At 43.4% G+C, this 25733-nt stretch overlaps 2 protein-coding genes and 1 pseudogene across 2 annotated transcripts in view; 2 read left to right on the top strand and 1 right to left on the bottom strand.

The window, feature by feature from the left end:
• LOC125101686 (UL16-binding protein 3-like) overlaps positions 1–25733 on the top strand; it is a 176166-nt gene that overhangs the window by 129826 nt on the left and 20607 nt on the right.
• On the bottom strand, positions 492–8111 carry LOC125101682 (circumsporozoite protein-like). Its single transcript, XM_047732025.1, is given in 3 exon segments — positions 492–1018; positions 1020–1470; positions 8060–8111. Coding segments are annotated over 3 exon segments (792 nt in total). The 3' UTR covers positions 492–729.
• LOC125101681 (trifunctional enzyme subunit alpha, mitochondrial-like) lies at positions 16156–18059 on the top strand (annotated as a pseudogene).

Genomic DNA, 25733 nt, shown 5'->3' with positions numbered 1-25733 from the left:
GGGTTTAGACACAATCCCCCGCCCAGACTCAGAGGGCCGCGGTCGCCCATGCAAGCTCAGTACACACAGCACCCCTAGAAACCCACGCAGCAGGTCTCCCTCCTGCGCGCTTCCCCCTTGGAGGAGTCTGCAGAGGGCAACGTGCGCACGTGGTCGTTGCCAGCAGGGAGCGGAACAGCACGCGAGAGGGGCGGGGCCGGTGGGAGGCGGGGCCGGTGGGAGGCGGGGCCGGTGGGAGGCGGGGCCGGTGGGAGGCGGGGCCGGTGGGAGGCGGGGCCGGTGGGAGGCGGGGCCGGTGGGAGGCGGGGCCGGTGGGAGGCGGGGCCGGTGGGAGGCGGGGGCGGGCCTGCACGCGGGCGGAGGGAGGGGGAGCTGGGCGGGGCTTGGCGCTCCTCGGAACTTGCTGGAGCCGCTGTTCACAGGACCGGTGCTGATTCGCGCCAAGGCCGTCTCTTCAGAGAGCTCCAGGGTCCCGGCCGAGAGGCGCGGGCGTTCCCGGAAGCCTCCCCGTAGCACGAGCGGCGGTGCAGGCGGGGCCGGTTGTGCCTCTCGTGGCTGCGGTTCCCGCTGGCGACTGCGCGCCCGCGACTCCGGGGGCGCAACCGGGCACCGAAGTGGCCGCGCTGTGAGGCGCGGGGCGTAGCGGCCGCGGCGGACACCCCGGAGGGGCACAGGGCCCCGCGCTCTCACGCCTTCCTCGCGCTCTGCGGCCCTCCTAGGCCCGCCGCCTCAGCTGCCGGCCGCCATGGCCCTCACCGCCCGGGAAAGCGCGGGCGCGGGCGGCCGCCGCGGAACCCTGCGGTGAGCGGGCTGCGGCTGCTCTGCCCGTGGCTCCCGAGCGGCCGTGCTGCCGGCCTGCCGTCCGCGGCGCCGCCCGGGCTGCACGCGCAGCTCTCGGGAGTGGAGCAGCTGCTGGAGGAGTTCCGCCGGCTGCCGCAGCAGGAGCGGCCGCAGGAGGAGCGGGAGCTGGAGCTGCGCGCGGGCGTCTGGCTCCCGGAGGAGGGCTGCCCGGCCCGGCGGCCGCGGCTACAGCGCCACGCCGGACGCCATCATCCGCACCAAGGACTCCCTGGCGGCCGGCGCCAGCTTCCTGAGCGCGCCGGCGACCGTGCGGGACTGACGGCCGTGCGCGGCGGCCTGCAGCTCCGAGCCGCGCTGCTCGGTGGCCGTGGTGGAGCTGCCTCGGCGGCCCGGGTCGCCCGCCGCCGCCATGCTCGGCTGCTGCCTGTTCAAGTGCACCGCCCGCGGCCGCAGCGTCTGCAAGTTCGCGCTGCCCCGCGGCTACAGCAGCTGCAGCCTCTGCCGCGTCCTTGCCGCCGGCGGGGGACCTGGGAGCCTCGCCCCGCACGGGCGAGCACTCCGCGGGAGGAGGCCGGGCCAGACCTCCGGGTCCTGCTGCCCTGGCACCTGTTGGGTGGCGGCCCCCAGGCGACCACTTGGGCAGTAGAGCCAAGTGAGAGATGAAGCATCCTCGTTCCAAGGGATTTTAGTTCGGGGCCATCCAGAGGAGTGGCTTTGACTCCGGTTTTATAGATGGCTTCTGAGAAACCCGGAAGGGTGGGCAGAGAGGGCACCATGGCCTGCTTCTGGATTTTCTAGCCTGAGGCTAATCTGAAAGGATTCACAGAAATTCTACTTAAAAGAGGAGAAAAGCTCTAAGAAAATAATAAGTTTATTTTAGGCTCAGATTTTTTTTTAATTAAAGATTGTATTTATTTATTTGACAAGCAGAGATCACAAGTAGGCAGGGAGGCAGGCAGAGAGAGAGAAGGGAAGCAGGCTCCCCACTGAGCAGAGAGCCCAATGCAGGGCTCCATCCTAGGACCCTGAGATCATGACCTGAGCCAAAGGCAGAGGCTCAATCTACTGAGCCACCCAGGAGCCTCTAGGCTCAGATTTTTATAAGTCGTGGTTTGTGCTGAGTAATCGCAGGAACAAAATTTAAGTAGATGCCAGATTGCTCATGGCACACCCGTTTCTTGGCTTGGCTCTCATGACTCATGATTCCATGTGCAGTGGCTTTCGTCAGACAAAAATGAGAAGGGAAACTTGTTGTCTGAAATTTTGAAGTGGGTCCAACTGATTCCCATGAATCATGAAAGGGATAGGAAGGGACTTGACTTTAATTGAAAAGAGGAAGTTGAAGGCATGTTTCTTTTTTAAAAAGTTAATAATGAAGTTTTTTTTTTTTTAATTCTGTGGTTTTACTTCTGGCAGATGCTCTGAATGATAGTCAAGGCCCATACAGGAGGCAGGCACACACACACACACACACACACACAAATATGGTAGTTGGAGATTAAAGCCACTGAGGGAATAAAACCTCGATTGGGCCCACATGTGGTTGGCTGTGTGTTTGATTGCATTCTGCTCTTTGAGTTATGATAACATAAAAATGATATATCGACATTGGGGATGGTGGGGGGAGCCTCAGCCACTTGGGAAATCTGGAGTCTCTAGGACCTCAAGGTCCAAAGAGAAGGGTCTGGGAAACCATACCAACAAGGGCCCATCTCCTTACTCACCTCCACCTGAGAGAAAGCTCAGGACCCTTGTCAGGGGAGCAGACATCAAAAGCCACCCTGTGACTGCTCAGTCCTGAGGCAGACATTGGAAAGAAGCCCAATGTTTTCTCCTTGAAGCAAAAGCAAGAGGCACGTTCACTTGGACCTCCACCAACATCCCTGAGCCTACCCCAAGGCTATTACACACACATCCTTCCTCCTTGCTCAAACATGGACTAAAAAAATTCCCAGCATCGAAGAAACAAAATCCCTTTTTCTTGTTCTCACTGCACATCTGGAAGAAACCAACCTCACCAAAGGAGCTTTCTTATAAGCTAAGGGGAAATCAAAAGGATAATAAGCAAGGGAAGAATATGCTCATGAAATTTTTTTTTTAAAGTTAAGTTTACTAGTAGGAATTTCTGAGTCACTTTTCTTCCTCTTCCTTCTTTCCCCTTCTCTTCCCTAGGGGGTGTTTGTCTGGAATTCAATTATGTAGATGTCAGGGATAAAAATGTGTGATCATAGGGCTTTGTCCTCACTCTGGAAAACACTGTCATACACTTCAGATCCCCAGTAACATGTTACTAGAAGAGTGTAGCTCAGGTCCCCAGGTGCCCTCATTTGCAGCTAGGTCAAAGATTGTCTACCCACATGCCCTGTGTTTGCCTTGCCTAGATGCTTAACCTCTTGAAGCTCTTTATGGTTCTGAAACTTGTACATTTTTCCTTCTAGAACTGCCTCTTTTTCCAATTCTTGTGAGTATACAGAGTTGGAAGCTAACTGAGCAAGAATATCGTTGACAAAAGCTCTTGCAGAGAATTTGTCAGCGGGTCATTTGAGATGAATAAAGACATCATGAAATGATGGGGGCACGTGGAATGAGATGGCACAAATTTATGGCTGAACCCATCAGCCATGTTTGTCGCGGCTGCTGATTTGGGTGCTAGGCATTATTGTAAGGTCCTTAGACACATGAACTCACTCTCCTCACAACCCAGCCAAAGATCTGGGTTCCGTTATAATCCCCAGTGTACTGGAAGACTCTGTGAGAGGAAGCAATCTGCCCTAAAGGGCCCTGCCACACATGAGTCATGGAGCCGTGTCCAAGTGTCTCCGAGAAATATGTAGCAGACACCATTAAAATGGCCATTTGTTCTTCTGGGATATTTTTATGGGAAAGTGATCCATACTAAAGAAAGAGTAGGAGCCAGAAAATTTATTGTGCCATTATTTATAATGGTGAAAAATTGATAAAGTATATGTCTGATAGCAGAGATAAAAATTAAATTGGCAACTGTGAAGTTTATGTGGTAACATAACTAGATATGTTACTAGAATAGATAAGTAAATGTAATTATTTATTGTTATTTATTAATAGCAATATTGTTATTAATGTTACTAGAATATATGAATAAATATCAATAAATAGAACACATTGATAAGTTCGTAGACTAATTGAGGATATAAATTTATATTTCCTATAACTGGATATACTTTGGGAACCCCCAAAGTATATTTAGAAAGATCTGGGCTGACATCCAAACTGACAAATTTATCATTTGTATCATCCTGGGCAACGAAGCCTCTGATTCTCATTTCCTCATGAGTCTGATGCAGATGATAATACCTACCCAGACATTTGTGACATTAAGGTGAGTGACATTAAGGCTCATGAGCATGGTGCCTGATGCCTGGTACAAAGAAATCACCCAATAAATGGCACCTCTTACTTATTATCATCAGCTCATACAGAGAAAGACCATAACGATACACACACAAAATGAGGATAGTCATACTGGAGTTGTGAATAATCTTTTCCTGAAGTGTTACAGTTAGGAAGAGGAGACAATGAAAAAAGAAAATCACAGAAGCCAATCAGCCACATGGATTTTGACACGTAGTATCTAAGCCTCTTCCCTTAGTCTGGCCCCACTCTGTGTCCTGACTTCAGGAGTCTCTGTTAATTTCTCAACCTCCACTGCATCATTTGTGTCCACACAGTACAGAGCTAGATTGCAAAACCTCCTTGTTATCAAGGCTCGTTCACAGCAGTGTGTTGTAAATCAGATTACTTAACAATATTCTTATCACTAGAAAATGACTGAACTTGATATGCTTCAAAAATGGTCTGAGTCTTATTTTGCCTCTGACAAAGTGTGTTTAGTTTTCAAAAGAAATCAGTGTTTCTATAGGACTTAACACTGATGTATTGCAGTTTAGGATGAAAATTCAAACTTACCCTTATCTTGTTCTTTATCACCAAGTCAAGTGTTTTTAAAGGGTTTTTTTTTTTGTTTTTTTGTTTGTTTGTTTGTTTTTTGTTTGTTTGTTTTTGTGGAGACATGGAGAGTGGGGGTGGGGGAGGAGGCAGAGAGAGAGAATCTCAAGCAACCTCCATGCCCTGTGCAGAGTCCCATGCCGGTCTCCATCTCAGGACCCTGAGATCATGTCTGAGCCAGTATCGAGAGTCATACGCTTAATCGACTGAGCCACCCAGGTAGCCCTTCAAGATTTTAAATAATCTCCACACCCATCATGGTGCTCAAGCTCACAACCCTGAGATCAGGAGTCCCTCTCTTCACCGACTGAGCCAGCCAGGTGTCCCAGCAAGTCAAATACTTTTAAATGATAGCACACTCCTTTCCTCTTCTGATCATTGTTTGTTTTTAAGACGTGTTCCTGGGTACTTAAGCTCTGACTTATTTCAGAATACATTACGCAGCATAATTTGCCTAGACTTGAACTGAGGAAGGAATGTATCTCTCTTGCTTTGGTTGCAACAGTGTGGAAGATATGAGGGTTTTGCTATGCTGATAAATCATATCTTAAAGCTTACCTAAAGAAAAGCAAACAAGTAAAACAGTGATTTTTTTTTTCTACTTCTTCCAGGAGAGGCAGGATGAATTGGTTTTGTAATTATGTGGGACATTTCAGAACTTACCTAATTTTTCCAATTTAAGACTTTGGGGTTACATCTTTGAGAGCTTAAAAATATAGCATTCATTGTTGTTTATATCATACAGGTATATTTTAGTTTGTTTACTTACAAAAAGTATTTTAAAATAAATTTTCATGCAAATAGTTGCTAACTATAATGTATTACTGTGGATTATAAGATGATTTCCAGAATTATAAAGTGGGAAACCATTGTGTGGAAAGCAATGAGACTTCCAGAGCCAAAAGAAAGTTCTCTGTAACACTCTGTAAAATGGCCTATTAGTAGTGAAATTGTCACCTCTTTCCTTACCTGGGAGAAGCAGAATAAAGACCTCAGACACTAGGTCTTTGCTCTGAGATGGAAAAGGCAAAACAAATTTCTTCTTAGGCAAAGGTTGCTTATGTGGCTTATTTAAATCTGAGTTATGAGTCCTCATTGTTTTAAATGACTCTAAAGGTGGGACTTGTCTTGGAGTGCCTGGGTGGTGCAGTCAGTTAGGCATCCGACTCTTCATTTCAGCTCAGGTGGTGATCTCAGGGTCATGCCCTATGTCCAGCTCCATCCAGCTGCTCTCAGTGCCCTGTCTGCTTAAAAACTCTCTTCCTCTCCCTCTGTCCTTCCCCCAACCAACCTCCCCCACTCCCTTTCTCAAATAAATAAATCTTAAAAAAAAAAAAAAAAACCCACCAGGGAGTCTGGGTGGCTTAGTCATTAAGTGTCTGCCTTCAGCTCAGGTCATGATCCCTGCTCAGGCACCCTGCTCAGTGGGAAGCCTGCTTCTTCCTCTCTTACTCCCCCTGCTTATGTTCCCTCTCTCACTGTGTCTGTCTCTCTCAAATAAATAAATAAATAAAATATTAAAAAACAAAAATGAAAACAAAAAACAAACAAAAACAATACCAACAAAGAATGGGAGTCATCTTCTCAGTAGACAAATGTAACCATCGATAGTAGCAAGTGTGCTTATTCCCTGTAAATGGGCTCATAAAAAAGCCATCTCTTTTTGAGGCTACCAGCAGCATTCTGACTCAGAAAAGCCACAGCTCTAAGAGCTGCTGGCCCCTCAGAAATAATCTCTGTGTCTGGGTAGTGGGAGGATCAGTGGGTGAGAAGATAGGGCTGGACCAGCAGGTCTCTAAACATCTGAAAGGTCATGGTAATTTGTTGAAGGGTTTTTCTTTAGCAGGAAATGACCCAATCAGATTAGAATCTCAGAGAAGTCATTTTAGCTGTAGTGTGACCACAGTGATGTATTTGTGGCCTAGTGAGAAACAAATAGGATTGCTGCTGGCCTCAGGTGCTGGGATATCTGGGTTGGCCCTTAGGTGTTTGTTTGGGAAGCAGCTGGGACTCTGGAGCAATGTCATTCAGAGAAATTTCGGAAGAACAAATCCCGGCCAGAATCTGGGCAGAGGTTCAGCACTGGAGGAGAGAGGAAATAGTGATTGCCAAATAGGATATATTACAAGAACCTATAGATTTCCCTCCCAGTTACTAAATTACTAAATTCCTTTAAGCTATAAGCGCATTTGGGAAAGTTTATTAATAAGCCTAAATCAATAAAATATTCACAACTCTCCTCTTAGATGTGTTTTCTGTATGCAGCTTCTCCTATCCATCAGCACTAAAGCAGCGATTGGTTAAAGATTAGTGGTCAGCGGACACTACTTCAAGTTAGCCTTGAATTATTTAGTACCATTCCAGATCGAAGGTAAATACATACTTCTGCTGCTGCCATACAGAAACTCTGTCCAGCTTCTGTTATAAAAATCAGTTGTTCCCGGCACCTGCTCTCGGGGAGCCTGCTTCTCCCTCGGCCTGCCACTTCCCCTGCTTGTGTGTTCTCTCTCCCTCTCTCTCTGTCAAGTAAATAAATATATAAGATCTTTTTTAAAAGGAACTAAAAATAAACAAATAACAGTTAGTTGTTAGAACCTGTGAATGTTTTCTATGTTCCAAAATGAAAAATCATATTCTAAAAACTTTCTAAGTGAATTTTATGTTGTGTGAATTCAAGAATTTGCCTTAACTTTCCAAACTTTATTTTCTATGCATTGAACACTTTATATCACTTCTATTTTAAAAACTTGAGGATAAGAAAAAAATAAAATCTGTATCAGAGGAGGATTTAAAAAAAAAAAAGATGTGTTTCAGAAGTCTTTTCTTGCTAAATTCATTTAATAGAACTTTGAACTTAAATTATTTATGAATTAAATGAAAATCTGACTCTGGAGAATAAGTACTCCAGATTGGAGAGCCTAGTACTGGTCTTGTATCCACCACCTTGTTCTAGCTACTGCCACCAGCTGATACTCCACACCACGTCTTCTCCACCTGTTATAGTTAAAGTCCATATTCCTACTATGTCGCTATTTGATTGTTCATTATGAAAAGATAATCTGATGAAAGCCAGCAAGAAAATGACTTTTAGTTTCTATGCATTCTCTTAGTAGTTGTTCACTGGACTGCATCTATACTAGCCAACATGATACTTCTTTAAATAAATTATTTAAAAAATAGGGGATCGTCTCTCTTGTGAACTATTGATTTTCTTTCACAGAAAAGGATAACCCCCCACTTAGCAAGGCCGGGCAGGATGTGATCTTGCCATTACCTACAGATGGAGCGGTTTTGGACGGCCTTGAGATCACGGATGACCACGCCATCGTCCAATATGAGTGGACACTGCTGCAGGGTGACCCATCAGTGGACATGAAGGTACTTTGTGATGTCACTGTAACGACCACAAATATTTCAATGAGGAAATCTCTCATAATGTTTTTCTACTCCTGTTCCCAAAATATCTGTAAACTGGCGGAAGAGGTGTAAGAAGAACGTGCAAGAGTGATGGTTGAAAAAGTGGATTATTATATGAATTTACTTTCTGACTGAGTAAACAGTGATTCTGATCCTTTGTTTTGAAGCTTACTCTTGTTCTTGCTGCTTTTTTTTGGCAAAACAGCTCAGGGGAAATAAGTCGGACTTTGTTTTAATGACTCAGATTATTTTTTAAATTTTTTATTTCTTTTCTTAGCTCAAGGTGCAGGTAGAAAATTTTAAAAATATGAAGAAATATAAAGAGGAAAATAACAATAGAATATGCGAATTCTTCACTTGCTCCAGAAAGCAACCACCTCACCCAGCAATGAGGCCTGCATTGAGGTAACTGCATTAGCAAGTGAGGGGAAGTGTGCCTGTTTAGGCGCTCCCCACTGGTTTTCCTCAGGCTTATGTGGGATGATCTGGAGTTGCTTCAGATGGGAATGATTCACTCTCCCCTTGGTGGCCTATGTCCAGGAGTCTTTCTGGGTTGTTTTTTTGTTTGTTTGTTTGTTTGTTTTTAACTGAGCTATAAAAAGCATTATATTAGTTCCAGAAGAACAACATAATGACTGCACATCTATACATATTATGGGATGATCACCACAATAAGCCTCGTTAATATCTGTTACCTCACAGAGTAACACGTTTCTTGGGATCAGAACTTTTCTCTTTTTTGTTTGAGGAAGGCTTTGAAAACTTTTTTGTAAAGTTTTACTCTCAGTGACGTTCAAATACACAGTACAGTGTTATTAACAATAGTCACCGTGCTGTACAGTACATCCCATGACTTATTTATTTTATGACTGGAACTTTGTACCTTTTGACCCACTTCACCAATTTCACCCACGCCTCACACCCTGCCTCCTCCAACTGCCCATCTATTCTCTGTCTGTATGAGCTCAAGGTCTTTGCTTAGATCCCATGTCTAAGTGAGATCGTATGGTTTGTTTTTCTCTGTCTGAGCTATTTCACTCAGCGTGATGCCCTCAGGATCCATCCATGTTGTCACAAATGGCAAAATTCCTTCTGATGGCTGAGTATGTCTATATACACCCCATTTTTCTTTATCCAGTCACCCCTTAGTGGACATTCAGTTTGTTTCTTTATCCTGGCTGTTGTGAACAATGCTTCAGTGAACATGGGGGAGTGCATGTATCTTTTCAAGTTAGAGTTTTGTTTCCTTTAAAGAAATACCCAGAAATGGAATTGAGAGAGCAATACAGGTTACCTTGAGTTGTGAGGCAAGTGGCTTCTTATTAACTCTCTCAGGATCCTTCCCAGAGAGGAGGATTTCCTGGCTTAACCACTTTAGTTGGAGGAGGTGGAAAAAGTCTGCATGGGTCAGCTGGGGCTGCCATAACAAATTAGCCCGGGCTGGACGGCTTCACCAACAGAACGTTCTCACTGTTCCGGAGGCTGGAAGTTCAAGATCCAAGTGTCAGCAGGGCTCGTTTCTTTTTCGAGTTTATCTTTCTGTATGGTGTAAGAGAATGGTCGAGTTTCATTCTTCTACATATAGCTGTCCAGTTTTCCCAGCGCCATTTATTGAAGAGACTGTCTTTTTTCCACTGTATATTTTTTCCTGTTTTGTCAAAGATTATTGACCATAGAGTTGAGGGTCCATGTCTGGGCTCTTTACTTTGTTCCACTGTCTATGTGTCTGTTTTTATGCCAGTACTATGCTGTCTTGGTTATCACAGCTTTATAGTAAAGCTTGAAATCAGGTAATGTGATGCCGCCAGTTTTATTTTTGTTTTTCAACATTTCCTTAGTGATTCAGGGTCTCTTCTCATTCCATACAAATTTTAGGATTATTTGCTCCAGCTCTTCAAAAAATACCGGTGGAATTTTGATCAGAATAGCATTAAAAACATAGATTGCTCTAGGCAGTATAGACATTAAAAACAAAATCTTAAAAAAAAGAGAGATGAAGAAGAACACTGTATCATACTTAAATGGTCTGTCCAAGAAGATGATCTATCAATTATAAATATATACGCCCTAACATGACAGCAGCCAATTATATAAACCAATTAATAACAAAATTAAAGAAATGCATTGACAATAATACAATAATAGTAGGGGACTTCAACACCCCACTCACAGCAATGGACAGAAATACAATGGTAAGAGCATATTAGGAGCAGCTATATAAATAAGGCAATCTGGAAGAAATGGATGCATTCTTAGAGATGTATAAACTACCAAAACTTAAACAGGAAGGAATAGAAAACCTGAACAGACTAATAACCAGCAAGGAAATTGAAGAAGGAATCAAAAATCTCCCAAAAGAGTCCAGGGCCTAAGACTTCCCAGGTAAATTTCTACCAAATATTTCAAGATGAGTTAATACTTATTTTCTCAAACTGTTTCAACAACTGGAAATGGAAGGAATACTTCCAAACTCATTCTATGAAGCCAGCACAACCTCAATTCCAAACCTGACAAAGACCCTAATACAAAAGAGAATTGCAGACCAATATCCCTGATGAACATGGATGCATGGATTCTCAACAAAATCCTAGCAAATCAAATCCATTGAAAGAATCATTCACAATGATCAAGGGGGATTTATTCCTGGGCTGCAAGTGTGGTTCAATACTCACAAATCAATCAACGTGATATACCATATTAATAAAAGAAAGGTAAAAACCATATCATTCTCTCAGTAGACACAGAACAAGCATTTGACAAAGTACAACATATGTCTTGATAGAAACCCTCAACAAAGTAGAAATCGAAGGCAGCACATACTGCAACATCATAGAGGCTACATACAAAAGACCTACAGTTAATATCATCCTCCGTGGGAAAAAAAAAAAACCTGACAGGTTTTCCTCTATGGTCAGGAACAAGGCAGGGATGTCTACTCTCATCATTATTATTCAACATAGGACTGGAAGTCCTAGCCACAGTAATCAGACAACAAAAAGAAATAAAAGGCATCCAAATTGGCAAGGAAGAATTCAAACTTCCACTCTTCACAGACAACATGATACTCTCTGTAGAAAACCCAAAAGACCCCACAAAAAAATTGCAAGAACTGATACACAATTCAGCAAAGTCACAGGATACAAAAATCAACATACAGGAATCTGTTGCATTTCTTTACACTAATAATGAAGCAGCAGAAATAGAAATTAAGAAAACAACCCCATTTACAATTGCACCCAAAATAAGGAGAGACCTAGGAATTTGTGGTGCATAATAATCCTAACCAGAGAGGGAAAAAATTTGCACCCTAAAAACTATGGAACACTTAAGAAAGAAATTGAAGATGATGCAAAGAAATGGAAAGACATTCCATGCTCATGGTTTGGAAGAATAAATATTGTTAAAATGTCTATACTACCAAGGCGATCTACACATTTAATGCAATCCTTATCAAAATACCACCAGCATTTTTCTTAGAACTAAAACAATCCTAAAATTTGTGTGGAACCAGAAATGACCCTGAATAGACAGAGGAATCTTGAGAAAGAAAAGCAAAGCTGGAGGCCTCACAATTTTGAACTTTAAGTTATATTACAAAGCTGTAGTGATCAAAACAGTATGATACTAGCACAAAAGCAGATACACAAATTGATGCAACAGAATAGAAAACCCAGAAGTAAACCCCCAAACTACACGGTCAATAAATCTTCAACAAAGCAGGAAGGAATATCCAATGGAAAAAAAGACAGTCTCTTCAACCAATGGTGTTGGGAAAACAGGACAGCAACACACAAAGGAATGAAACTGGACACTTCCTTATACCATACACCAAAGTAAATTCAAAATGGGTGAAAGACCTAAATGTGAGACAGGAATCCATCTCAGTCCTAGAGGAGAACACAGGCAGCAACCTCTGACATCGCCATAGTAATTTCTTACTATACACGTCTCTGGAGACAAGGGAAACAAAAACAAAAATGAACAATTTGGACTACCTCAAGATAAAAAGCATCTGTCAGTGAAGGAAAGAATCAATAAAACTAAAAGTCAACCCACAGAATGGGAGAAGATATTTGCAAATGACATGTGATAAAGGGTTAGTATCCAAAATCCATAAGGAACTTATAAAATTCAATGGCCAAAAACCAAACAATCCAGGAAAGAAATGGACAGAAGACATGAATAGACATTTTTCCAAGGAAAACATTCAGATGGCTAACAGACACATGAAAAGATGCTTGACATCACTCACCGCAGGGAAAACAAATCAAAACTACAATGAGATATCACCTCCACCTTTCAGAATGGCTAAAATTAACAACACAGGAAATGACAGGTGTTGGTGAGGAATCGAGAAGGAGGAACCCTCATGCACTGATGGTGGGAATGTAAGCCAGTGTAGCCTCCATAGAAGAAAGTACTCAGGTTCCTCAAAAAGTTAAAAATAGAGCTATCCTACAATCCAGCAATTTCACTGCTAGGTATTTACCCAAAGGATACAAAAATACTGATTTGAAGGGACACATGCACCCCAATGTTTGTAGCAGGACTATCGACAATAGCCAAATTATGGAAAGAGCTCAAATGTCCAACAACAGATGAATGGATAAAGAAGTTGTGGTGTATATACACAATGGACTATTATTCAACCATTAAAAAAATGAAATCTTGGGACACCTGGAGGATACAGTCAGTTAAGCATCCAACTCTTGGTTTCAGCTCAGGTGGTAATCTTAATGTCCTGACCTCAGGAGTGTGAGATCGAGCCCTGCACTGGGCTCCGCACCTGGCACAGAATTTACTTGAGACTCTCTCTTCTCTCCCTCCTGTTCTCACTGTTTCTCTCTCTAAATAAATAAATAAATCTTAAAAAAAAAAAGAATGAAATCTTGCCATTTACAAGGACATGGATAGAGCCAGTGCATGTTGCTTAGCAAGAAATAAGTCAGAGAACGACAAATACTGCATGATTTCACTACTGTATGGAATTTAAGAAATGAAACAGATGAACATAGTGGGGGAAAGAGGCAAACCATTAAACAGCCTTTTAACTATGCAGAACAAACAAAATGAGGGTTGCTGAAGGGGAGGTGGTTGGGGGATGGGCAAAAAGCGTGATGGGGATTAAAGAGGGCATGTACTGTGATGATCACTGGGTCTTGTATGTACGTGATAAATCTCTAAATTCTACTCCTGAAAATAATATTACACTATATGTTAACTTAGAGGAATTTAAACAAAAACTTGAAACAAAAATACATAAAAATGAAATAGATTATATTTACAATAGCTTCCTTTAGTAATTTATTCTGCAATGGATACTTTACATAAACATCTTATTTTTGAAAGGTCAAGTGATTTCGGAATCTTGCATTATAACCCAGTAAAAATATAACGGCATTCAGTCTCCCTCCATGTTATGGAGTAAATAAAACCAGTGATTCTGCTGATTTCGAGTGGAAACAGAATTTAAAGATCACTCAGAAATCAACTGTGAAGCATTCAGCTGTCAGACATGATCCTGAGAGCCAGCACACAAGCAACTATTCCAGGAAGGAGAATCTTTCTCATTTCTCCCGAACCTCCACCTCCAGCCCTCACTCTCCTGTCATCCCTACCCACTGACTCACCTCCTTCAGGACACAGTGAGTCTTCACAGAAGAAATATCTCCTTCTAAAAGGTGCCTTATTTCCCCATGTACAAGGGATCGTATTCAGATGATAGAATCACCTCCTGCAAATAGATTGGGACAGGTCTGGTTCTCCAAAGAAGCAGGGAAAATGGTATGAGGAGTTAATACATGGCAAATAACCCTATGAAAAGGCTGAAAATCTCACAATAATCAAGAAAACTCTAATTGGAAGGACACTGAGAATGGGTGAAGGTGGTCACAAGGTACAAACTTTCAGCTATGAGATTAATAAATTCTGGGGATTAACATTATAGCATGGTGACAACAGTTAATACTACTGAATTGTATATTTGAAAGTTGCTAAGACACTAGATCTTAAATTTCTTGTTTCAAGAAAAAAATTCTAACTATTAAGGTGATGGATGTTTACTAAACTTATTGTGGTGATCATTTCAAGATATTTATAATTATTATGTTGTACACCTAAAATGAATACAATATTACATGCCAATTCTGTGTGTGTATTTGTGTATGTGAGTGTGCATTTAAAAACTGAAGGAGAGAGGTACCTGAGCAGTTCAGTCAGTTAAGCATCTACCTTCGGCTCAGGACATGATCCCGGGGTCCTGGGACTGAGCCCCATGTCAGGCTCCCTATTCAGTGGGGAGTCTGCTTCTCTCTCTCCCTCTCTCTCCTGGCTCATGGTCTCACTCTCACTCTTTCTCTATCTCAAATAAGTAAATAAAATCCTTAAAAATAAAATAAAACAAAAACTGAAGGAGAGAGAAAGAAAAAGACAATGAGATACTTTCACCCACTTGTAACAGTGGCAAATATTTTTAAGCCTATCAACACCCAAGAAATGGAATAACAGGAAGTTCCTTGCATTATGGGATCAAATCAACCTTTAAAATAGAATTTCACACTATCTGGAAAAGTGGAAGATGTGCTCGCCCAACCACACTGCAATCCCCATATTAGAACCAGTCTGGGTAGTAATTACCAAATAGCAGGTAGATGTAGGGTGCTTCCTGTAGTGCTGTTTCTCACAGCAAAAAATATAGTAGCCACCTAAATACCAAAACAGGAGCATATATTTAAAGTACTGGTGGAAGACTTCTGTTTCTCTCCACGAGACTCGATCCTTTGAGCCACTGTCAAAAATCAACAACCAAAAGCCTTTGAGACAAAATTTAAAATCTTTCAAATGTTCCATGGGGACTTCTGAGTAACATATAGTAGAAGTGGTCACAGAATGCAAGTCTCTCCACATACCCATACAAATTAAACTCATCAACGAAAGCAGGCAAAGAAAACACTCTATACCTCCACCTTCCACACAAGGAGGAAGCTGAAAATACTGACATGTGACAGACCCTTTAGCTATGAGGGACAATATTTGTGACAGTTGGATGGGGTCTGTGGGGGAGAGGGTAGGACTGTAGTGATGTGAGATCTGTTTTGGTGATTTTTTGTTGGTCCAGGAAAGTGTTTTCCTGGCTTGTAAGAAACATGCACTAAAGTACTTGGCAGTGGATGGGACATCAGAGTGACAGCTTGCTCTCAAATCCTTCCAACTTCATGAGATCTTTGGAGATAGAATGTGTCTCTCTATCACATTCCTATTATAGGATGAATACATGCTATGGCTAATGCATTCTGTGAAATACCAGGAGGAGAAGGAACTGAGGGAAGGTTCTTCTTGAGATTTAGGGCTCACTTCCCTGGACAAGCAGGCATGGCCAGACATTCCTGACTCCACAGGTTCCACCTCACGTCCATGCACTCATCATTGTGACCATTTCAGTCACCCACAAAGAGAAAACCTAATCACATCCTTATCTTTGGTGACAAGGTGAGAAGTCCAGTGGCTTCTGGCTGTTGGGACCTTAACCTGATACAAGGACTGAGAAGATCCCACAAATCACCAACCTGCCTCCATCCACTGAGCCCTTAATTCACTTGCAATGAAACAAAGAGCCACTCCACACATTCACAGAGCACATGCTGTCATGAAATCCTCACCATCCAAAGACTGTGGACAACTGGAGGAGGCCTGTGCCAGACACAGGGCCCATCTCTATTTGAGGACATGGAAGTAGGATAGCAGGAAACTCCAAATTAGCATCTATTTGCGTATTTAAAGGGTTCTGGCCTGATTCCCTATAGTCTCTCTCCAGCAAGTGCATACTCTGGAAGACTTGGAGGATAAAAAAAAAAAAAACATAAGGGTTGGGAGTTCTCAGGCCCAGGGTGAGATGAGAGCTTAGTAGGTGCAGGTGATCTGTCTAAGAAGGAAGCCCCAGGCATAGACTTGGAAATGGGATCTCGGGTCTGTCTCTGGGAGGAGGAAACCTGGAAGGGCCTGGCAGTGCCACTGGGAGAATGGGGGGTTGACCAACTGGAGGAACCCCTGGGACCAGGATTAAAACCTCCAGAGGAAGTGGCTCAGTCTATTAAGTATCTAACAATTAGTATTGGCTCAGGTCATGAACTCATAAGTTGTGAGATCAAGTCCCATGTGGGACTCCATGATCAGTGGGAAGTCTGCTTGAAGATTCTCTCCACCTGCCCCTCACCCAACTCAGGCATGCTCTCATGCCTTCTCTCTCTCTAAAATAAATAGAAACAGACAGTTGAACATCTAGAAGAAGTTGCAACTACTTTTGCCAAACAACTAGCTGATAAGAAAATCTCTCCAAAAACACACAAGAGGTTGGTACGAAAAGTACCATCACAAGCCATGAGCATTCCATTTGTCAGGCAACAGATTTACAAAAGAAGGATGAAAGGGTAGAAAAGCAAACCAAAGTTCTTTATCCTGCATGTCTAAAGATAACCTGTGTGGTAAAGACTAGAACTGAGCAAGGGAAGGACACCGACTATCTCTGAATCTCAGAAATTTGGAGAGCTTGCAAAGACCAAAGAATCAAAGGCCTTGATGGGACTTTACCACGGTCAGGTCCTGTGCAAGAAGAATCAACATGCAGCACCACAGAAGGAGGTTAAGCATCAAGCCATTCTTGGTGCAGGGCTGATGGGAGCCTGCATGGCCCAAATCCCCAAGGATTGGGGCCTAAAGACTATATATAATGATGCTTCACTAGGTGGGCTGGGCTAAGGACAGCAACAAGTGTTCAGAGGACTGAAGGATAAAGTGAAGAAGAAAACCCTAACATCATCTCAAGGAGACTCCATTCAGCAACTGACCAGGCATCTCAATTCCTAGACCTTTGAAAAGGCCAGTTGAAGGCCAAAGGTGATCAAAGCCGGTTTTGAGGAACTTAGTCTTAAGCACAGATGCTAAAGGAAGTAGAAGGGATGATTCCAGATCACTGTGTTTTTGCCAGTAACACATCATCTCTCCCAATCAGTGAAGTTGCCACTGTCAGACAAAGACCTGAGCAGGTGATTGGCAGATAATACTTCTCTCCTGTGGACAAAATGCAGCTGCTGGAGATGATCACAACCCCCCAAAAACATCTAAGGACACAATGCTTCTACTCTAGCACTCCTTCTAAGCAGGGCAAGGTCACCATTGTGATTAAGGATGGACCTGGCTTCTGGACCAAGAAGTGTCTCATACCCATGATGTCTGAAATCATCAGTCTTCTCCACAAAGGAGATGACCCTAAGAAGTTGGATTCCCTTACCGGGAGCTTTGGCTTTCCCGTGGAAGCTGCCACAGTGGTGGGATGAAGTTGGCATGGATGTAGCCAACTTCATAGAAGAGGTAGGCAAAGCTTTTAAGGAGAGGGTTGAAGGCAGAAGCCTAGAGCTTCTGAAGCAGATGGCATCCCAGGGCTTCGGAGGTCATACATCTGGAAGGGCTTTCACATCTACCAGGAAAGTGTGAAAAATCAGTTTGAATTCTGAGATGGAGAGTATTTTGATAAGCCTGAATCTGTCTCCTATCTCTGATGGTTCCTCTGACGATGACATCTGGTACTGCCTGGTAACCAGACTCACAAATGAGGCCATCAAGCCTGCCAGAAGAGATGTTGGCCACCAGCAGAGGGATATGTGAGAACAGTTGTTTGTCCTGGAGATACCCTCGCCAGGCCCCTCCTTGGAGGGTCCTGCTTCCACTCTGTGCATCTGTGGGGAGCTCAGAATGTGGACCAGCTCAGGAAGTACAAGGCTGCCTACAGAAAACAGCTTACCCCAAACCAGCTGCTAAGTGGTCTAATAAATGCTACCAGCCCTAATAAAAAGTTTTATTAGTGAACAGGCACTCACACCCTGCTCCCTGGCTTACTAACTCTGACAGGATGTCATCTACATTTATCAGAGTAACCAGTGGGAAAACAAACTCTGGCGCTGGCCATGCACCTTGATTAAAGTGCCTTCAGCTATAACTCTCTCTCTCTCCCAGTAAAGTCAGGAAGGCAGTGTAAGAAGATTATACTCGAATTTCCCTATTATACAGCCCCCAACCCACAAGAAGTTCACTACTGCCAAGATTGGTCATTCCTGTTACAAATCTCAGGAATGTGAGGTGGCCACTGTGCAGATTTCCTGAGCCACATGACACTGCTATGAATGGGATCTGGACATTGTTACCTGCTCCCTGCTCTCACCTCCCCCACTATTCACTCCTTCAACAAAAGGGCCATGATGATCCTTCAGTTCTCCAGGGATGATGTCACTCGCTCACTTGTACCACATGAATGTCTGGGTGGATTCTGGCTTTCTGCAAATACTTACCCTAGTAAATGGCCATGTAGCTCTTGGAAAAGGCCAACAGGAATCATTGCATTTGTTGTCCACTTGAAGGCTTCCTCCTCACTGGAACCTGGCCTCTCTTTCTAGATCCAGGTCCCAGATCAGAGAATTGTCTCAAGTCTGGAACCCAGGCAAAGGATTCAGACTTTCTGTTGGGTAGCTGCTTTCATCCGCCTCCTCATCTACCCTGGGGTCTTGTCTTGGTTTTTATTGTGTAAATCTAGCAGTCTCTGGATTGGCTGCCCAGCTATTTTTGATCACTGTGCTATATCACATAAAGAAGCTAGTGTTCAGGCTGCCTGGGTGGCTCAGTGGGTTAAAGCCTCTGCCGTCAGCTCAGGTCATGATCCCAGGGTCCTGGGATCGAGCCCTGCTTTGGGCTCTCTGCTCAGAGGGAGCCTGCTTCCCCCCCCCCCTCTCTCTCTGCCTGCTTCTCTGCCTACTTGTGATCTCTATCAAATAAATAAATAAAATCTTTTAATAAAAAGAATCTAGTGTTCAAGATTTAAGGAACAACTGGGTTTTTGTAAAAGTTGGAAGCGGGTCCACCCAAGAGCCCAGAAGCCAGGGCAGGATATAGAAGACAGAGTAGGACTAGGAGATAGGAAAGGAAGGAGTGGGATGGATGGTGGGGGAGGGACTAATTATGACGAAACCAGAGGCTGATCTCTTTCCTGAGGGGGAAGTGGGATGGGGCAGACCCTCTCACAGGTCAGGACAGGACGATGTATTCCTTTGAAGCCAGGGTTCTTTTTATTTAAAAGATTTTATTTATTTGTCAGAGAGAGAGCACAAGCAGGGGAAGCTGCAGGCAGAGGGAGAAGCAGACACTCTGCTGAGCAAGGAGCGCAATGAGGGACTCGATCCCAGGACCCTGGGATCATGACCTGAGCTGAAGGCAGATAGAAGCTTAACCAACTGAGCCACCCAGTGAAAGCACCAGTGGGTCCTGGCTATTTGGCTTCAATAGCTATCTCATCTCTGTGACTCAGAGAACAGAAACAGGACAGTGATTCATCCCGGAGGCTGACTTAAGAGACATGGAAAATGATAGAGAAGTGACCGAGTTCCTCATGGCTCTCAAACGGAGACTGTAAGAGCTGCCTCCAGCACATGTGGGAGCACTGGGATGAGATGCAAGAGACCCCAGGTAACTCAGAAGACTGGATGGAGTGCTGGCTCTCTTGAAATGAGGTTGACCTACCTGACAGTGTGTGTGTGTGTGTTTGTGTGTGTGTGTGTGTGTAGTGTGGGATGTTTGTGTGTAAGTGATAGATCCAGTACAGCTTCTTGGGAGAATAATGGCCACAGATATGTTTAACATCCGTCTTTTCCCTTGTCACCTCCTGGCATCTCTCCCTCAATGCACATACCTTTGGTCCTCTCACCCTGGTTTTTTGCTGGCCCCAAACCCGAGGGCAGCATCTGTTTCCAGAGATTATCTTCTTTCTATTATTTTTTCTGAGATTCATTGTTCTTTTTCATGTCATCTGATGTCTTGCTGGAAATCCTTCAGTGCCACCTCGACTGCCAGCTTCTGAGTACAGCCTCAGTACAGCCTCCCCATGTGTCCCCTCCTCCACTTCCATCACAGTGGGAGTGACTGGTCATACTTGTTACCCTTGCTTCCCCCACCAGCTGTGTGACCCCTTGGCTGCAAGACCCAGCTCCTCTGGACTTCCAACCCCAGGACCTATCAGAGCAGCTGTCACAAAACCCATGGGTATAAACCAGCTGCACAGTAGGATCTCACTTTCTGTTTTTCAAAGAGCAGGGATAGCCATCCCCTGAGGTTGAACTGCCAGGAACTGCAACTATGTCCACTAGCTTTGGGTTGACAAATCATCCCACCCCCTAGGGTGAGTGAACTTTCCAATATACAAGGATCTGCTGCTGGTTGTCCCAAATTCAGAGGGAGGTTGTGACTTGGGGCTGAGGAGCAGTGACTCCTGAGGGGAGGCAGCTAGGATGTGGCTGATGATGGGAGCACGTGGCGTGGCAGGTGCAGTGATCTTCTGCGCTGGGAAGTTCAAGGAGGAAAGCAGACGGGTCACTGGCTTGTGGGGGAGACCCCTGTGAGCAGAGCAGAGGTGCCAGTTGTCTGGAGTCCGAGCACTGCAAAATAGACCTCTGTCCCACCATGCCCCAGGTCCAAGGGCCTCGGGCTCTCTTTCCCTGAGGAGCACACAAGGGCCAGAAGCATTTGGAGATTTCCTGCTGGCCTCCTACTTTCCTTTATACCCATTTTATTCTCTACGATAACTATCCCACCTGTCCCTGCCTGGCTCCTCACCCAGGGACCAAACCAGCCCCACCCACGCTGCCCAGCCAGAAAAGAGCCAGCACAGCCCTTACCATGCCTCTAGCTAGAAGATTCCCCAATGCCTGATGCCTTCAGGGAACCTCCAATGCGATGCACCCCTGGATGCCTGGACTGACATTGCCCAGTGCAGAATGTGTGGCTACAGAAGGAGGATGAGGCTGAACTTGGTTCCAACAGCCATGCCACAGGACGTGGAGCCTTTTCTGTTTAGGGAAATGTCTAAGAGAACCCCTCCCCATGGTCCTCCTAAGTCAAAGCTCAGGCCTCAAACATTTTCATCTGCCTCCTTCTCCTGCCCCTCTCTACTCTTCCTCCATCCCACCCCCTGGCCCCACAACCTCTCCTCATCTCCACTAGGGCTTTCAGACTTTACTTTTTTTTTTTTTTGAAGTTTTTATTTTATTTTTATAAGAGGAACCAGGCACAAGGAGGGGGATGGGAGCAGAGGTAGAAGGAGAGAATCTTAAGCAGGTCCCATGGCCGAGTGAAAAGCCCAAGGTGGGACTAGATCTTACAACCTTCAAACTATGACCTGACCTGAAATCAAGATTCAGTGGCTTAACTGACTGAGCCACCCAGGCAAACCCCTAGGTTTTTATTTAAATTCCAGTTAGTTAACATGCAAGGTTATATTAGTTTCAGGTGTACAATATAGTGATTCAGCATTTCCATACATCACCCAGTGCTCATCACAAGTGTGCTCCTTAATCCCCATGACCTATTTCCCCCACCACCCCCAACACTTTCCCTCTGGTAACCATCAGTTGTTCTTTATAATTAAGAGTTTCTTCCTAGGTTTTGCTCTCTTTCGCTCCCCCCACCATTTGCTCCTTTGGGGTTTGTTTTAAGATTTCATCTATTTGAAAGAGATAGAGCAGAGAGAGAAAGAGAGAACATGGGGGGAAGGGCAGAGAGAGAGGGAGAAGCAGATTCTCAACTGAGCAGGGAGCCTGATGCGGGGCTCGATCCCAGGGCCACAGGATCATGACCTGAGGTGAAGGCAGACGCTTAATCGACTGAGCCACCCAGGAGCCCCTGTTTCTTTTTCTTTCTTTCTTTCTTTCTTTCTTTCTTTCTTTCTTTCTTTCTTTCTTTCTTTCTTTCTTTCTTTCTTTCATCTATTTATGAGAGAAAGAGAGAGAGAGTGGGGTTTCTGCATTGAACATGGGCCCCTATGCCCATTGAACATGGCCTCCATCTCAGGACCCTGACATCATGACCCGAGCTGAAACCAAGAGTCAGGAGCTTAACTGAGCCACCCAGGCGCCCCTAGTTTGTTTTGTTTCTTAAATTTCACATGTGAGTGAATTCATATGGTACTTGTCTTTCTCTGACTGATTTTGCTTAGCACTGTAACCTCCAGGTCCATCCACATTATTGCAAATGACAATAACATTTCTTTTTATAATAACTCTTTTTAATAACTTCTTAATAACTTTTAATAACTTCTTAATAACTCTTTATAACTCTTTTTAATAACTCTTTCTTTTTATGGCTGAATAATATCCCATTGCAACCATGTACCACTCCTAATACTTATTATTTCCTTCCTTCTCCAGGTTTTTGGTTTTATTTGCTTTCCTTTTTCTAGCTTCCTTGGGTGTAAGTTTGGTTGTTTTTTGATAACTTTTCCTTGCTTCTTTTTTTTTTTTAAGGTAGGCCCCACACCCAGCATGGAGTCCAACATGGGGCTTGAATTCACAACCCTAAAATGAAGACCTGAGCTGAGATCAAGAGTCAGATGCTTAATCACCTGAGCCACCCACGCACCCCAAGATTTTTCTTGCTTCTTGAGGTCTGCCTGTAGTGCTATAAACTCCCCCTCTTAGAACTGCTTTTGCTGCATCCCAAAGGTTTTGGACCGTAGTGTTTTCATTTTCATGTAATTTTTTTAAAGATTTTTTTTTTATTATTAATTTGTCAGAGAGAGAGAGAGAGAGAGAGAGAGAGAGAGAGTGAGCACAGGCAGATAGAGTGGCAGGCAGAGGCAGAGGGAGAAGCAGGCTTCCTGCTGAGCAAGGAGCCCGATGTGGGACTCGATCCCAGGACTCTGGGATCATGACCTGAGCTGAAGGCAGCCGCTTAACCAACTGAGCCACCCAGAGGTCCCATCATTTTCATGTAATTTTTATTTCTTCTTTTATTTCGTGGTTACCCATTCATTCTATGATCGTGTAATACTTAACCTCCATGTATTTCTACTATTTCCATATTATTTTCTTATGGTTGACTTCTAGTTTCATAGCATTGTGGACAGAAAAGATGCATGGTATGACTTCAGTCTTCTTGAATTTGTTGAGGCTGGTTTAGTGGGCTAATATGTGACCTTTTCTGGAGAATGTTCTACATGTACTTGAAAAGAATGTGTATTCTGCTGTTTTAGGATGGAATGTTCTAAATATATCTATTAAGTCCATCTGTTCCCATGTGTCATTCAAAGCCATTCTTTCTTGATCAGTTTTCTCTTTAGATGATCTGTCCATTGAGGTGAGTAGGATATTAGGGCCACCTACTATTATTGTATTATTATGTATTAGTTCCTTTATGTTTGTTATTAACTGTTTGATGTATTTGGGTGCTCCCATGTTGGGTGCATAAATATTTATAATTGCTCTATCTTCTTGTTGGATTGTCCCCTTTATTTTTATGTAGTATCCTTCTTTGTCTCTTGTTACAGTCTTTATTTTAAAAGTCTACTTTGGTGGTGCACCTGGGTTGCTCAGTCAGTTAAGCATCTGCCTTCAGCTCAGGTCATGATCTCAGGATCCTGGGATTGAGCCCCATATTGGGCTCCCTGCTCAATGGGGAGTCTGCCTCTCCTTCTGCCTCTCTCCCTCTCTCTTTTACTCTCTCTCTCTCAAATAAATAAATAAAATCTTAAATGAATGAATGAATGAATAAATAAAATTTTTATAAGTCTACTTTGGGGGTGCCTGGCTGGCTCAGTTTGTAGAGCATGGGACTCTTGATCTCAGGATTGTAGGATCAAGCCCAATATTGGGTGTAGAGATTATTGAAAAGAAAAATCTTTTAAAAAATAAAAAACAAATAAAATAGAAGTCCACTTTGTCCAATGTAACTATTGCTACTCTGGTTTTCTTTCGACAATGCATTGCATGATAGATGTCTTTCTTTCCCTCGTTTTCAATCTGAAGGTGTCTTTAGGTCTAAAATGAGTCTCCTGCAGACATCCTACAGATGGGTGCTGTTTTTATCCATTCCATCACCATATGTCTTTTGATTATGTGTTTAGTCCATTTACATTCAGAGTAATTATTGTTAGATATGCATTTAATGTCATTTTATTATTTGTTTGTTGTTGTTTCTGATGATTTTCTCTGATTCTTTCTCTTTCACTTTTTCTGATTTTCCTTGGTGATATATTTGGATCTCTTTTTCTTTTTTCTTTGCATATTTGTTAGTGGGTTTTGATATATGAGTACCATTAGGATTCTATATGACCTCTTCTGCATAGAACAGTCTAGATAAAGTTGAAGGTCATTTAGTGACACCTGGATGGCTCAGTCTGTTGAGCACCCAATTCTTGATTTTGGCCAGGTTATGATCTTAGGGTGGTGAGACCAAGCCCTGCATTGGGATCCACACTCAGCGAGGAGTCTGCTTGAGATTCTCTCTCCCTCTCCTTCTGCCCCTCCTCCTGCTCGTGCACATTCTCTAGAAATAAATAAATCTTTCTCAAAAATTATAAAAAATGAATTAATGAATCCATTATTTACTCTTCTCCTTTTCACATTTTCCTACCTTTATACTGTCACTTTTGGTCTCTCCTCTCCACTCAAAGAGTCCCCTTTATCATTTCTTGCAGGTCTGGTTTGGTGGTCATGATCTCCTTTAGCTTTTGTTTACCTAGGAAACCCTTCCTCTCCCCTTCTGTTCTGAATGACAACCTTGCTGGTTAGAGTATTCTTGACTACAGATTCTTCCCATTTCCCACTTTGAATATATCATGCCATTCCCTTCTGGCTGTAAAGTTTCCATTGAAAAATGTTTTCCTAGCTTTATAGGTTTTCTCTTGTCTTCTTTTGTCTTGTTGCTTTTAATTTTTTTTTCTTTATCACTATATTTTGCCAATTTAATTATGATAGGTCTTCATAATTAAAGTATATTTGGTTAATTTTGATTAATTTTGTTAATTTTGATTGCTTTTGTTAATTTGAGGGGAGATTCCCTGTTCCTCCTGGACCTGGATATCTGTTTCCATCCCCAGGTTTTAGGGAAGTTTTCAGCTATTATTTCTTCCAAGAAACTTTCTGCCCCCTTTTCTTTTCTTCTTCTAGGACTATCCTAATAAGAATGCTATCATGTTTGATGGAGTCTCTTAGTTTCTTAAGTCTATTCTCATTTTGCATAATTGTTTTTTTTTCTCTCTTTTGTTCAATTTGGCTACTTTCCATTACTCTCTCTTCTTGGTCACTAACTCATTCCTCTCCTCTTCCATCCTGCTGTTTATTCCATCAGGAGTGTTTTTCACTTCTTTTATTGTGCCCTCTATCTCTGCCGTGTTATTCCTTATCTCTCTGTTCAGCGTCTCGATCATAACTTCCACTCTTCTCAAGTCCAGTATCCTTATGATCATTGCTTTAAATTCTCTATCAGGCATGTTACTTGTATCTGTTTTACTTGGATCTCTAGCTGTGTCCTCATTCTGCTCATTCATTTGGGATAAGTTTGTGCCCTCATTTTGTCTGCCCCTCTGTGTTTGTTTCTGTGTGTCAAGAAAGTCAGCTGTGTCTTCTGCTCTTGAAAGTAGTGACTTTATGAAAAAGAGTTGCTGGAGAGCCCCACAGTGCAGTAATATCCCCTGTAAATCAGAACCTAGCACATTAGGA

The sequence above is a fragment of the Lutra lutra genome, chromosome 6 (assembly GCF_902655055.1).
Source record: "Lutra lutra chromosome 6, mLutLut1.2, whole genome shotgun sequence".
In the NCBI taxonomy this organism is placed as follows: Eukaryota; Metazoa; Chordata; class Mammalia; order Carnivora; family Mustelidae; genus Lutra; species Lutra lutra.
The sequence above is the reverse complement of the archived record's forward strand: the minus strand, read 5'-3'. Positions and strand labels throughout refer to the sequence as shown.